Genomic DNA, 14,899 nt, shown 5'->3' with positions numbered 1-14,899 from the left:
CTCGCTACAAATGATCAATAATCACATTGGGTACCATTATGTAATGTAAACCTCTACAACACATGCTGATACCAGTAAGATTTCTATGTGGAGCTCTATATCACTAAAGGAAACTCTGTATTTCTGCCCTTATGATTTCTTGGGAGTTATACAGTATATACAATGTGAAATAACACAAGTTAAAGTTGCCAAAAAGATCTGTGCCAAGACTTTCCATTCCGATCTCGCAGTGATGTAGGCTAACATGTCCCAGAGGAATAAACAGAGTATATAAGAAAGAAACCAGACATTTCAGGCACCCAGGACGAGGACGGACTAAAGGTACTACTACTCCTAGCAGACGCTTTATACTGAGGTAAGTTACAATCTCTGTAATAAGTTTCCTTAAGACATTATTTCTTACCTTCTGTATTTATGTGTATATAGAATTAATACTTGAATCTATCACTCAATCAGATCTTGCACCTAAACATACTCTGTTACCGATGTAGCAGAGCTGAATTTGTCATTTAACTCATTGTTAATGGATCCTGGAGATTCTCTGTATTAGGTATACCTGCAGTCCTATGTAAAAGTCCATCATTATATCACAATCAGTTGTGCCAAATGACAAACTCATCTCTGATTCATCTATCATACTCAGCTCTGCTACATATATACCTGTGCATAATATTATGTTTTTTTTTTATATTTATCCAGCTCATTCGTTTCAGAAATTTCATTACATAACCATGTGTTTATTTATGCTGAATATATATTTTTATCTACTCATTACTTCTAAAATGTCAGTTCCACATTTTTATAGTTATATCCCCAGAGTATAATAAGCAGTACACAGATATAGCAGAGCTGTATTTGTTATTGAACTGTTTATTTAATAAAGATAATGTAGTGAGTTTACTAGCAGTCCTATGTAAAACTGCAGATAACACAAATTTTCAATTATCATATCGAAAAGAGTTGTGAAAGACGACTCAGTTCTGCTTTATCTGACACATCTGCCTTATGTTCACTATTTGATTGCTGCTTTATAGAGATAATATGAAGAGATATATAAGAAAAGAAACAAATTAAGGGGTTAATGAAAATTATTGTATGCATTGCTTCCATACGGAATTATATACAGAGGCATAACTGGAAGTTCCTGGACCCCCATTGCAAAATCTGTAACATCGCCCCCCACCTACAATGTGCTAATTATAATACTGGTGCCTTCTTATTTGGCAGAAGGACTTTTGGGATCCCTCAGTCACCAGGCTCCGGGTGGGAATACTGCCTCGGCACCCCCTATAACTACACCCCTGAGTATATAATCTACCACCTGAGATCCACACACACAGCTGAAATTTAGCATATAGCATATTACTGTGTTACTTGTGCCCTAAATAGTATAATATGGACCAACAACTTTATATTAAATTAGCATTTTGTGTTCTTACAGTTTTTTTTGTATATTATTATATTACTATAATAATTAGTTCTAATGACTCAATGCAAACCGATGAACTAAACTACATTTTCATCATTTAAACATTTAATATTCATTTCTTCTCAATATTTAATCACTAATAGTTATATATACAGATGTAGCGGAACTGGTTTGTCTCTTGAAACTATTATATTACAATTTTTTGTATGTGGGGTCTTCTTGGGACTACAAGTAGACCTATTATTAGGGGAATAAGGTCACATAAAGAATGTAGGCTCGAAAAAAAATTGGCTCTGCTACATCTTTATATCTGATAGTGAACTGGTATGAATTTTTGCCTGTAAACCATCTGTTCCATTATATTATTGTATGCTGGAACTTAATAAATGACCTTATTTGTCTTTTCTTTTACAACTGGTCACACACACAGTACAGCATGGCCCAACCAAATGTTATAACTGTTTATACAAATTGTTTTTCTATTTTTCAGGTTGTTGCATGGTGCCAAATGTGAGACGTTCGAATTCTCATCCACAAAAGAGGATGTTATACCAAAACTATTCTGTGCTCAATGTCATGAGTGAGAAACTAAAGGATATGTCTATAAATCTAACAAGTAACCAATCTCTGACTTTGTCCTGCGCTAATAACACTATTCCGGATTATCAGCTTGATCTGCTCCCGGCATTCTACTCCTTTATATTTTTCTTCGGCTTCATTGGGAACAGTTTGGTCATTTCAGTCCTTTGTCTCCAAGGAGACATGAAAACTGTGGCGAGCATTTACATCTTGAACTTGGCTGTAGCCGACCTATTATTTTTGGTGACCCTACCTTTTTGGGCCACGTATTACGCCTTTGGTTTAAATTGGATGTTTGGGGCAGTAATGTGCAAAATGTCAAGCTCCCTTTTAACCTTGAATATATTTGCAAGCATCTTCTTCATCAGTTGTATGAGCGTTGACCGGTATTTGGCCATCGTCTATCCTCTCCGATCACAAAGGAGGACTCCAACTCAAGCAATTTTTGTGTCTTTCATTATTTGGGCTTTAGCCATCATGTCAACACTTCCTACGTTCTACTTCCGGAACACTTACTACATTAAAAGCCTTGGTGTCCATGCCTGTATAATGGACTTTCCCATGGAGGAGTATTCGAGCTGGTGCGTGGCAATGGCCCTACTGAAGATCACTGTAGGCTTCTGTTTCCCAATAACAGTTATCCTTACCTGCTACTCCATGATCGGATTACATCTAAAAAAGACAAAAGGATCCATACTGAACAAGAAGACCAGAGATCATGTCCTGAAAATAGTTACGGCCATCGTTGTGTGCTTTTTAATTTGTTGGCTGCCGTTCCATGTTCTGACCTTTTTGGATGTTCTAACAAGAATGAAAATTATTAATGACTGTAGAACTGAAACATTTGTTGAAGCCGCTATGCCTTTGAGTATTTGCCTGGGATTTTCCAACAGTTGCATTAACCCGTTATTGTATTGTTTTGTCGGGAATCAATTTAGAGAGAATTTCAGGCATCTGTTTAGTAGTATAAGACTATTACAGAGCACAATCAGCCATCAGAACTCCTCCAAAGGAGGTAGTAATTCTAAAGTACTGGAGCCGAATGGAACTTTTGAGAACCCGATAGTTTGACAACCTGGCCTGTTTATGATTTATGAAAAGGTTGATTTCATACTTAGGGTATGTTCACACGTAGTCAACCAAAACGTCTGAAAATCCAGAGCTGTTTTCAAGGGAAAACAGACCCTGCTTTTCAGACGTTTTTTTTACCAACTCGGATTTTTCGCGGCGTTTTTCGCGCCGTTTTCGCGGCGTTTTTTACGTCCGTTTTTGGAGCTGTTTTCATTGGAGTCTATGAGAAAACAGCTCCAAAAACGTCTGAAAGAAGTGTCCTGCACTTCTTTTGACGAGGCTGTATTTTTACGAGTCGTCGTTTGACAGCTGTCAAACGACGACTCGTAAATAACAGGTCGTCTGCACAGTACGTCGGCAAACCCATTCAAATGAATGGGCAGATGTTTGCCGACGTATTGGAGCCGTATTTTCAGACGTAAAACGAGGCGTAATACGCCTCGTATACGTCTGAAATTTGGCCGTGTGAACATACCCTTACTGTGTAACCCTATGAAATGTTTCATTACATTTTATTTAGCCATGTTGGCATTTTGCTTGATCACGTCTTTGACTGGTCACGCAATATTACAGGTGCATCTAAAATCAACGGGAGCCAAACTTGTATGCTTAAAGGGCTTGTCTCAACTTGACAACTCCTTTCCATATCGCCTACGGTAATAGGGCACATGGCTGTCATAGAAGGGGGTCGCCTCATCTATAAGTCAGTGTAAAGAGCAGCTAACGTGCAGTGGTGGCTCTTGCTATGGTGGACCCGGTGGGTTTATGTATTATTTGGACCTCCCTATAATGCTACATTTTACGTTTTGTTTTTTTTTTGCAAAATATTCAACAAGCAGTCTGGATAAGTCAATGTCCTTTTACTTCAGTCATTTTCTAAGGCTATTAATGTGACATTTCCTGCATTTTGTTTTTTATCAGTATTCCAGCCTTCTAGCCATCTTCTCTTATTCACTACTAGACATCTTATATATAACAGGATTTTAAACAGTAACTTAAAGTGGTTGTCGAGAATTAGAAAAAACGAATGCCATACCTGTTGACATTTTGTGTGAGGTCTTGCAGCTCAGCTCCATTCACTTCAAAAGAGCTAAACTGCAATACCAGACACAGCCCATGGACAGGTGTGGCGCTGATTTTGGAAGAAAACAATCATGTTTTTCTAATCCTGGAGAATCCCTTAAATATTCTTCGTTTTTAGACCTTCTCAAGGCATCATTCAATACATACTAAATTTCAAATGGTGCAGCCAACTATTTTAAATGTAGTTCTAAATATTCAGAATTATGACGAAATGTCAAATTGTTCTCGGCCAGGGGATTGATGAATCCATTACATTGGTATCCCCTATCTCCTAGGGGGGTGGAGCTACATGGGAGCGTTTGAACCCTTTGGTGGGGTAATTAAAAATCTCTTTAAATAGTGGTATGACCCATTGTGATGTTCGGTGATATGCCTGTGGGCACAATTTTATCATGACAGCCACCTTTGTAGCATTAGATCCGTGTATATCACACAGCAGTGTTTCTGATACCCTTCCATCATAACTATACCTGTACAGGAATCCATAGTAGTCATGAGAGGTGAAGTGGTCATTGGCTATGCCACTATTTTCTGGCAGTCACATAGAGGACGTCAGTCATGGACTGTGCCATTTTGTTAGGGTATGTTCACACGCTAAACAAAAAACGGCTGTAAAATACAAAGCTGTTTTCAAGGGAAAACAGCCTCTGATTTTCAGCCGTTTTTTAAACGACAAATGTTTTTTGAGGCGTTTTTTTGCGGCTGTTTTTGGAGCTGTTTTTCTATCGACCCAATGAAAAATGGCTCCAAAAATGGCTCAAGAAGTGACATGCTCTTCTTTTTACGGTGCGCTTTTTACGCGCCTTTTTACAAATGGCCACGTAAAAAACACCCCGTGGGAACGAAATTCAGTTTTTCCCATTGAAATCATTGGGCAGTTGTTTGGAGGTGTTCAGCCTCAGTATTTTTAGCCATTTGGGGGGGGGGGGACAGCTGAAAATAAGCCGCGTGAACATACCCTTAGAGGCATTGCTCTATATTTTTTCTGAGCACTTCAGACATGTCTTAGAAGTAGGATTTATTTTCAGCTCATTGGAAAAAATGGGTAATTAGTTAATCAAATTTTATCCTGTGAAAGTAAAAAATAAAAGGCTAAAAAAATCCTAGCGATTCAAGTATTTATGTGGGTTTGATGTTGTCTCGCTATCCATGCATGCGACTTATTATAGGATTGATTGCACTTCAGCACAGGAAAAAAATTGTTCACTGGGTTTATTTCCTGCAATCATGTTATTGCATTCTGTGAATGTTGTGTTTCATATAATAAAGATATATTAAGGAAACAATTTTTTGGGAATGGACAATGATTTGTTGACTTTTGAGGTCATTCCCCTACTGACTATTGACCTCATATTCACTTATTGACCCCAACGGATCCTCTGCCTCATCAGTGGAAACAAGCATATAGAGCCATAGAGCTCATAAAGTGGTACAAAAAATATGTCAAATTGAATTTTATACAACATTTTTGCAGTGACTTTACTGTATGAAGAACCTAGAAGGCGTCTTCCGGAACTCACTTGCAATGTAAGGACGATACTGTAGATATGGTAGATTTTTATAGAGTTTTTCAGACAGGGGACCACGTCGATTTTGTGACCGTTTTTCAGTATGAATGGTATTTAATATGATACCAATGATTAAAAACAGACAAAAACAACACATTTTTTAAAACTATATGTTTTTATTTGAATAGCAATAAGCAGCGGTGTAATTAAATTATAACTGTCACTTTATTAAATAATGATTACAATGACTCTCAAATCAGTCCCGGTGGAGACCAAATAACTGACCACGGTCATTGTGACCGGTCTACCAGTGTTTCAGAAACGATTGTTTTCATGTTCTGAGTTGAGAGCCACATGACGGCCTTCCACTGGATATTTTTAAGAAAACCCCCGGAGTATTATTTCTCAGAGGGGGAAAAAATGCCTTCCTGACCCCATATTTGGCGATCGGATTTGACCCTGGATCCATCTATCCCGCGACATATTTCTTTATATCTTTATATTATTCATATAAGCTCTGGAGAAAAAACAATGTACGGTATGGTATTTATGCATAATATATGTAAGGTCAGCCCACTCATGTGAGCTTACAATTCTAATGAAGAGAATACTTCACCTTAATAACCAACAATACAAGTTGTTTTTTTTGTTCACATCTGTGTTGTAGAATCCGTTTTAGCGGATACGTTGAAATAAAAATAAAAAATGGACAGACTGACGGATGCCAAACTGAATGCAACGGAAGGTAAAATATGTTTTTTATTGACTGATCAGTTTACCGGATTCGTAAAAAACGGACTCTTTTATTTCCGTTTGTGTCAGTTTGTCATCAGTTATACCCGATTTTTTAACGGATCCGTTTTTATCTTTGCACCTTTCTTCTTTCCATTCTTAGTCTGCACATGTGCAGAAAAAAACGGATCCGTTAAACTTAATGCATAAGGGCCTGTTCACATCACCGTTCGGCTTCCGTTTGGCTTTCCGTTTATCTCTTCCGTCAGAGGAACAGACAAACGGAAAGTAGACGTTCCGTTTGTATTACCATTGATTTCAATGGAATTTATTAAAGTGTCCGTTGGCATCAGTTTGCTTCCTTTCCGTTAGGGATCCATTTTTTGGACGGAAACAATAACGCAGCCTGCAGCACTATTGTTTCCGTCGATAAAACGGATCCCTAACGGAAATGACATTTCCGTTTTTGTTTTATCATTGAAGTCAAAGGGCCAACGGAAGCAGACAGAAGCAAACTGAAGGCATTCCGTTATGCTTTCCGTCAAACGCATCATTTTGCAGAGCTGAGCATGTTTAGAAATTGTTGCAACTTGCACAGTCTGCAAAAAAACACAGACACTCCATTATGAGCAGAGAAGTGCTCACTCTACCCAAAAAAAAAAGGTATTTTGGGGTTTTGTCATTGTTTTTAAGTTTAGATTTTACATTTTACACGCCTGTTCACATCAGCGTTGGCTTTCTGTTCCGGGGTTCCGTCTGAGTTTTCCGTCGTGTGAACCCCGCTTCCGTTTCAGTCACCATTGATATCAATGGTGACGGAAACGTTTCCGTTCGTCACCATTCCGGCAGGTTTCCGTTTTAACGATGGAATCAATAGCGCAGTCGACTATGCATTTGGCTGTTTTGGGGTATATATGTATTGCAGCGGTCTGCTCTATGGGCTCTCTATGCATTTGGCTGTTTTGGGGTGTATATGTGTATTGCAGCGGTCTGCTCTATGGGCTCTCTATGCATTTGGCTGTTTTGGGGTGTATATGGCTATTGAAGCGGTCTGCTCTATGGGCTCTCTATGCATTTGGCTGTTTTGGGGTGTATATGTGTATTGCAGCGGTCTGCTCTGTGGGCTCTCTCTGCATTTGGCTGTTTTGGGGTGTATATGTGTATTGCAGCGGTCTGCTCTGTAAAGGGTCTCTATGCATTTGGCTGTTTTGGGGTGTATATGGCTATTGAAGCGGTCTGCTCTGTGGGCTCTCTATGCATTTGGCTGTTTTGGGGTGTATATGGGTATTGCAGCGGTGTGTAAATATGACTTTTTAAAGGACGCTGCCAAAAATGTTATATTTTCTTTGCGCACAGCATATAGGACACTTGTGCAGGCAGCATTTTTAAAGAATTTCTGGCAATATCCAAAGCACAATGATACTCTCCTCTGCAAGGTTTGCATTCATATTTGATTTGGGAACATTCCTTCTTCCTGGTCATCTCTTTCCTTCATCCAGTATGAGGAGTTTTTAAAAATAGAAACAAAAACAAGTAGTATCAACAATAACGGATCCGTTGTAAACGGATGCGAACGGACGCAAACGGAATGTAAAGGATCCATTTACTGACGGATCCGTCAAAACAGATCCATCAAAAACACAAATGAGGGCTTCTGTTTGTTTCCGGTTTTAACAGGGTTTCCGTTACAGTTTAACGGATCCGTTAAAAACGGAAGCCGAACGGTGATGTGAACAGGCCCTAACACATGCTGCGTTTTGGCATGCACAATTGGTTGTGAGTTTTTTGCATTTTGTTGTGATTTTGCTGTGGTTTTCACCATGGACATGATTGGGGAAACCTGAATTGAAAAATGCCATCACATGCAATGCAGCACGGCAACACAGTTTCCCATAGAAAGATTTCAGGATTGTTTTGTTATATAAAACTGTTGTGCATTTTGGCAAAACAGTGGGAAAACCACATGTTACATGCATATTTTGCGGTGTTTTTTTTTGTAGTATGACAGTGGTACAGCTTTCTGTGAAGTGGCTACCAGTGCTAGTGAAATGCTAACAGTGTATATTACCACAGCACTTTGGTATACAAGGTTACTAGTGCCAGTCTTCACAAGATACACTGGCCACCTCTGATAGCACTGGACTTGTTACTGGAGAAGTGATTACAATACAGTTACATCCAGGGACTCACAGGTCACGTCTTCTCTGATTTTAGTTGTTCACTTTTGCCATCTTTTCCATCTGGCCTGACCATGCAGACTTGTCCCAGCCACAACTTATGTCTGCACATTTTGTTGCCATAGACATCTTCACCCTTTCACATTTTTTAAACACCCATCCTAACTTTTGCCCACTTACACAAACTCCCCATCCTGCTGCCACCCCAAATCTGTGTCTGTTGCTGCCTCATATGCCCCTATTACTGTACCTGCTGTGTTGCAGAGTGCCCCCAAATACTGTATGTCAGAAATAATGGTGTTAACTATACATTAGTTACTCCCAAAAATAAGTGTCACACAGACAGCACCTATGAGAATAAGTGCCCCTAAAAATAATTGTGCCAAATAGAAGGTGCCCAGATGGTAAAAGTGCAATATGCACTAAAAGTGTCCCCCTATGTGTTCCACAAAGTAATAGAGACCCTTTTTATACCCCACAGTAATAGTTCCTACACACAGTAATAGTGATCTTCCCAGAGGTTACAAACTGTAATGGTGCCCATTTTAGGCCCCACACAGTAATATTGCCCACCTTTTTGCCCCAACACCGTAATAATACCCATTTTTTGCACCAATATAGTAATAATCCCCACCATTGTGCCCCATCCAAAGTAATAATGCCCCTTTGTGCCCCCTAATAAGGGTGGGCATTTTTATTGTGTGTGGATACAAATACATTGTTATTATTGTTTTGGGTATTATTATTACTATTATTATTATTATTATTATTAATACAACCCCCTTTCTGCCCAAAAACTTTTATAATAACCCGCTTTGTGCCCCACATAATAATATTAATGTCTGTCTTTGAGTTCCCTTATAGAAAATAGTGCCCCTTACAGACAATAGTGCCAGTTCTGTATCTTATTGTTGTGATAAGTGGAGCAGTTCCCAACCACAACAATATAACACTGTTAACTCCTGTGTGAATTAGACCTTACAGAGCTATTACTTTCTACTGCAGGAAAATTCAACCTGACCAGAGTATGATCTGTGCTAGGTGATCAGAATCCTCTTTGTCACCGCAAATGACTCCAGAGCTCTTCTGTCCTCCAGCCCGAGGTGCATCAATTGGTAGACAGCGCCTTCATCTTCAAGTGCCTCACTGCAGTCTCCCTCCGACATTTGGGGGGCATTGGTCACTTCTGCAGCGGTATCTGTAGTATGTGGACGCTCATCTACAAATGTTACCCAAAAAAAATAGTGCAGATTTTTTAGCCAAAGTCAGAAGTGGATGCAGGAGGAAGGAGACTTATAATTTCTACCTTTATATTTCCCATTCCTCTTGAAACCACATCTGGATTTGGCTCAAAAATCCACCTCAAAATCTGCAACAAATCTCAATGTGGGAACACAGCCTAAGTCAGAACTATTAAGTAAATATGTAAGGATGTGGGGGATAATTAGCCCCCTTAAAAGGGACTAGTGTATTTTTGGCCCTTAGTGGCATTGAAAATATTATACAAGTATTATAAGTATAGTATGTTCATTTATATGCCCTGCAGTGTAACGTGCTGTTGCTGCCTGTTATGTGCCTTTGTTCCCCCTAGGTGGTGTCTGGAAGGAGGAGGGGCCTGTGCAACGTATTACACTTATGTAGCCCGTTTTATTGTGTAGTTGTTTCACATTGTTTGCACTGTAACGTTGTGGCCATTTCTTGGACAAGTGGCATGATAGTTGGCTTGCTGGCAATCTTAATTATTGGCGCACTGTTGCTATCTTGACTGCATTGCCGCGCTATAACAGGGTGATAACGTGCAGCGTGGCTACGCCATATCCTTTTTTTTTTTTACCGTATGTGAAACTGTAACCTACTGCTATACAGATTTTTTACAACAGTTCCCTATGGATGATTTATGCAACTACAGTATATGGTATACCTACGGTTACATATGTCGGGTTATGTTCAGCGTATAAGACGGGAGATTTTTCTGACGTATGTACTGAATGTTAAGTCCAAAGGCAATGTGAATAAAGCCTTAAAATTACTGCGGATGTAGCAAATTAATGAAAAGTACTACTACTAATACTACTACGCAGACATACCATTTGTGCAACCTGTGCAGCTGCACAGGGGCTCAGTACATAAGGTGGTCCACTGCCATCCTAAAAGCAACTAGCAGCTTTCTACTCTCATATTTGATACCCTTATGGGGGTACTAAAAACTGGAATAGTCATTTAATGGTTTGGTGAGTTTTCAGCACAAAGACAGTGCAAAAAAAGTGTTATTACCCAACGTAATGCTAAACTCACACACCAAGCCTCTTACTTGATACAAAGGTGTTATTGCGGAATTTAGAACACATGAATTGGCATGGCTCCTATAAATTGGTCACGATTGACTGGTGACATTGAAACTATTAAAATAATTTTGCAGAAGTCAGCTAAAGAAGAATCCTGTGTAGAAAATTGGAGAAGACTATGTTTTTTTCTCATTTTAATATTCCCCTGGCAGAACAAATCAACAAAAAAAAGGAATATATTGGAAGATCTAGGACCAAAGAGTAATTGGTTGTGGGATTTGGCCCCTAGGGGAATGATTAATGTGGACATTGTTCATATTGTAAGCAGTCAGGTAAAATTGTAAGTGTGAGTGCTGTACAACATATGGTAATACAACTAGTCACATGTCGTTCGGATTTCATAGTCTATCTTATTTTTTGCCGTTGTAATTTTTTTTACATTGTTAAAACAATTTGCCCCCTCTTTAAGAGATTTTGCGAGAATATATATTTTATGACTAGTGGTAAAGAATTCTACTAGATTTATTGAGCATATTAAAGAAGTACATAATGGTGATCCAGCACTACTATCATTTGCTGGTTTACATAGGGTGTTCTCCCTGAAGAACGGCATGGATAGGCGTATTAGTCTAATATGGTGCGTAACCAATTGCTTTGTGAAAATAGAGACATTAGGACTGATTGACGGGAATTATCTATCAGTATTATTATAGGAATGTATATCATTGACTTGGGATGTTTTGTTTTTAATCTTTGTAGCTTTTTGTATTTGATGTAGATAGCCGGATGGAAACATTATAATTATTGCTATTAGTTGACGTGCAGAATAAGCACCTCCAGGTCTTCTGCTAGGATGAAGAGGAAGTAAAGGGTAACAAGGGGCTATCTTTAAGGTACATGAGGTAGGGGAGCATGAATCCCCAACACTATTGGACAGCTAAACGGGCCAACCCTATGGATGTAGCCATCTTTATATTGACTCTGATTGAAAATCCATTGAAGTCAAGTTATGTTGCTTGACATTGTGTATTTAATGCGTTAAACGTCAAGATAAAGATGGTTACATCTGTACATAGCGGAATGCGGAGGGGATTAAGGCCAAACCAATTATTTCCAGAAAGATGGTAGGGGGTGCAGATGAAAAACAAGAGTGACATGGAGGATACAGGAAACTCTTCAAATAACTCGGGCTATTGCTTCATGCTACCACCTACCAATGCATACTGGCATGTGTGAATAAACCCTACAAGAGAAAACGTATGAACACCAGTCCATTTCATGTTAGATGAGGATTTGAACCTGCAATTCTGAAAATATTACCCTTTTTCTGTGATTTCAACCAACCATGTGCCCCCATTAACAGTACCAGCCAAGTCCCTAATAGTTTCTAACATTCATTTGCATATCAATGTATTCAGACTTGTCATAGAAAGATCATTTAGGCTTCTCCCAGATATGTATCTGTTAAAGAGGCTCTGTCACCAGATTTTGCAACCCCTATCTGCTATTGCAGCAGATAGGCGCTGCAATGTAGATTACAGTAACGTTTTTATTTTAAAAAAACGAGCATTTTTGGCCAAGTTATGACCATTTTTGTAGTTATGCAAATGAGGCTTGCAAAAGTCCAAGTGGGCGTGTTTAAAAGTAAAAGTCCAAGTGGGCGTGTATTATGTGCGTACATCGGGGCGTTTTTAATACTTTCACTAGCTGGGCGCTCTGATGAGAAGTAACATCCTCTTCTCTTCAGAACGCCCAGCTTGTGACAGTGCAGATCTGTGACGTCACTCACAGGTCCTGCATCGTGACGGCCACATCGGCACCAGAGGCTACAGTTGATTCTGCAGCAGCATCAGCGTTTGCAGGTAAGTCGATCTTACCTGCAAACGCTGATGCTGCTGCAGAATCAACTGTAGCCTCTGCTGCCGATGTGGCCGTCACGATGCAGGACCTGTGAGTGACGTCACAGATCTGCACTGTCACAAGCTGGGCGTTCTGAAGAGAAGAGGATGTTACTTCTCTTCACAGCGCCCAGCTAGTAAAAGTATTAAAAACGCCCCGATGTACGCACATAATACACGCCCACTTGGACTTTTACTTTTAAACACACCCACTTGGACTTTTGCAAGCCTCATTTGCATAATTACAAAAATGGTCATAACTTGGCCAAAAATGCTCGTTTTTTAAAAATAAAAACGTTACTGTAATCTACATTGCAGCGCCTATCTGCTGCAATAGCAGATAGGGGTTGCAAAATCTGGTGACAGAGCCTCTTTAAGTGTCATTCTTCAGGTGAAGATTGTTCAAGATAACCTGAATATTTCACCATAAATATCTTACTATATTTTACTGCCAAGAAACACATTACTACAGCAGTAAAATTCTGATTATTTGACATTTTATGCTAAGTAGAGAGGGAAGCAGCAGAACATACTAATACTAATACTTGGCTGAATACCGTAGGAGTGGGTACAACCAAATGCTAACACAGTCCCTCCTATAGGTACACGTAGTTGTTATATTGGCCACAAAGTACCCAGAAAAAGGTAATAGAAGTTTTCATAACAGTGTATGCCACCACATCATCAGTTCCTATGCCACAGGTGCCGCCATTAGTGCCTGTCACGTGTCATGTGTGCCCATAAGAGCCTTGGATTCCCACATAAGTGTCACAAATGACCCATTAGTGCCTAATTTACCCCATAAGTGTCTACCAAAGATGCCCCAAGAAGTGCTGGCCACATAAACGTGTACCTTAGGTGCTCTCATAAGTGTCTCCCTCATATATATATGCCACAACTACCCCACTAAAACTCAGCCCATGTTTACTTCCCGTGCCTGCCTGGGATTGGTCTTCTCTCTATATCTGTCATGTGGACATTGAGCATCACACATTAGGCGCAAAAGCTGACAGCGGGCCAGCAGTACATATTTACAACTAAGAGGATACAACCAGGGGGCAGACCACAATAAATAAGCTGCAGCTAAAAAAAACATATCAGGAGTTCTGGCGGTATAGACTTGGAAAGTCAGCTGACATGCAGAAAAATTCCAATTCCCTGCAGTTTCGGTGCCGTCCATAAGTAGATACAATTACTTTAGTCTGTAGTTTGCATTTCATTTAAAGGAGTTGTCTGCTTTGAACCCTTGATAATAAGCTGTTCACAAAGTGTCCCCCTGCTGGGGCCCTCAATGATCAGCTGTAATCTGTGGGGAAACCTGACAGTAAGTGTTCAGTTTCCCTGCAGTGCCACCACAGGGGAAACTAAGCATTACACAGTGCCCATTCACAGCAATGGATTGTCTAGGTAATGCAGAATAGGACAGGTCCTCCAGAACGAGAGACGCTCTTTGTAACCGAACCACTCTTCACTCTGGCTAAGCGATAAAAATGTTAATAGCATATATGAAAATGGGTATTCTAAGCTGAATAACCCCTTTACTGACTATATTTTGCAGCAGTTTATGGTTTCCCATAGTTGCTCTAATCATTAAAAGGAAAGACAAAATTTGCACACATTAAGGGTGAAGAAAATAGTATTGTAAGACCTCGTGTACATGGCAAACACCTTAAATCACCTTTTCATAGGCCATCAATGTTTGATCATTGGGATCTAAACTCCATGACCCCTGCCCACCAGCACAATGAAGTGGCCATGTCGCTCCCCTTCATTGCTTACACAGGTACAGCGGCTCATCCTTATGAGGGGCTATATACTGCAGCTTAGTCCTATTCATGTTTAATCCCCATCTCCTAAGGATAGGCCATCAATGTTTACGTTCCAGAAAATCATTTTAAAGCATATTAACATTTGTCTCAATTTTGTCCTGAATTTTCACAGACTTTTCCACTGATAATTTTACATGCAGTGAGAACAAGCGTGTAATTGTCAGGGTGTCAGGTGTAGACGTTGCTATGGGGGCTCAACATGCAAAACACTGTTAAAGGAGCCTCCTCAAAATTCAGGGGGCTCTGTCTGTCGGAAAACGGGAGGCAGTGCAAAGGCCTTGACTAAAAAACACTGAGGCACCAAGGAA

The 14,899-nt window shown here is 39.7% G+C and overlaps 1 protein-coding gene across 1 annotated transcript; it reads left to right on the top strand.

The window, feature by feature from the left end:
* The first annotated feature begins 251 nt into the window (after window positions 1-251).
* On the top strand, window positions 252-3,392 carry AGTR2 (angiotensin II receptor type 2). The gene is made up of 2 exons (XM_075834395.1): window positions 252-355; window positions 1,920-3,392. Exon 2 carries the CDS (start codon window positions 1,928-1,930, stop codon window positions 3,077-3,079), a length of 1,152 nt encoding a protein of 383 aa, XP_075690510.1. The 5' UTR covers window positions 252-355; window positions 1,920-1,927; the 3' UTR covers window positions 3,080-3,392.
* The last annotated feature ends 11,507 nt before the right edge of the window (window positions 3,393-14,899 follow it).

The sequence above is a fragment of the Rhinoderma darwinii genome, chromosome 8 (assembly GCF_050947455.1).
Source record: "Rhinoderma darwinii isolate aRhiDar2 chromosome 8, aRhiDar2.hap1, whole genome shotgun sequence".
NCBI classification, from domain to species: Eukaryota; Metazoa; Chordata; class Amphibia; order Anura; family Rhinodermatidae; genus Rhinoderma; species Rhinoderma darwinii.
Note: the sequence above shows the minus strand (reverse complement) of the source record. Positions and strands in the feature narration are given on the sequence as shown.

Excerpts from the sequence above, each read along its gene's own strand:
- AGTR2 (XM_075834395.1), top strand. The coding sequence starts at position 1,928 with ATGGTGCCAAATGTGAGACGTTCGAATTCTCATCCACAAAAGAGGATG.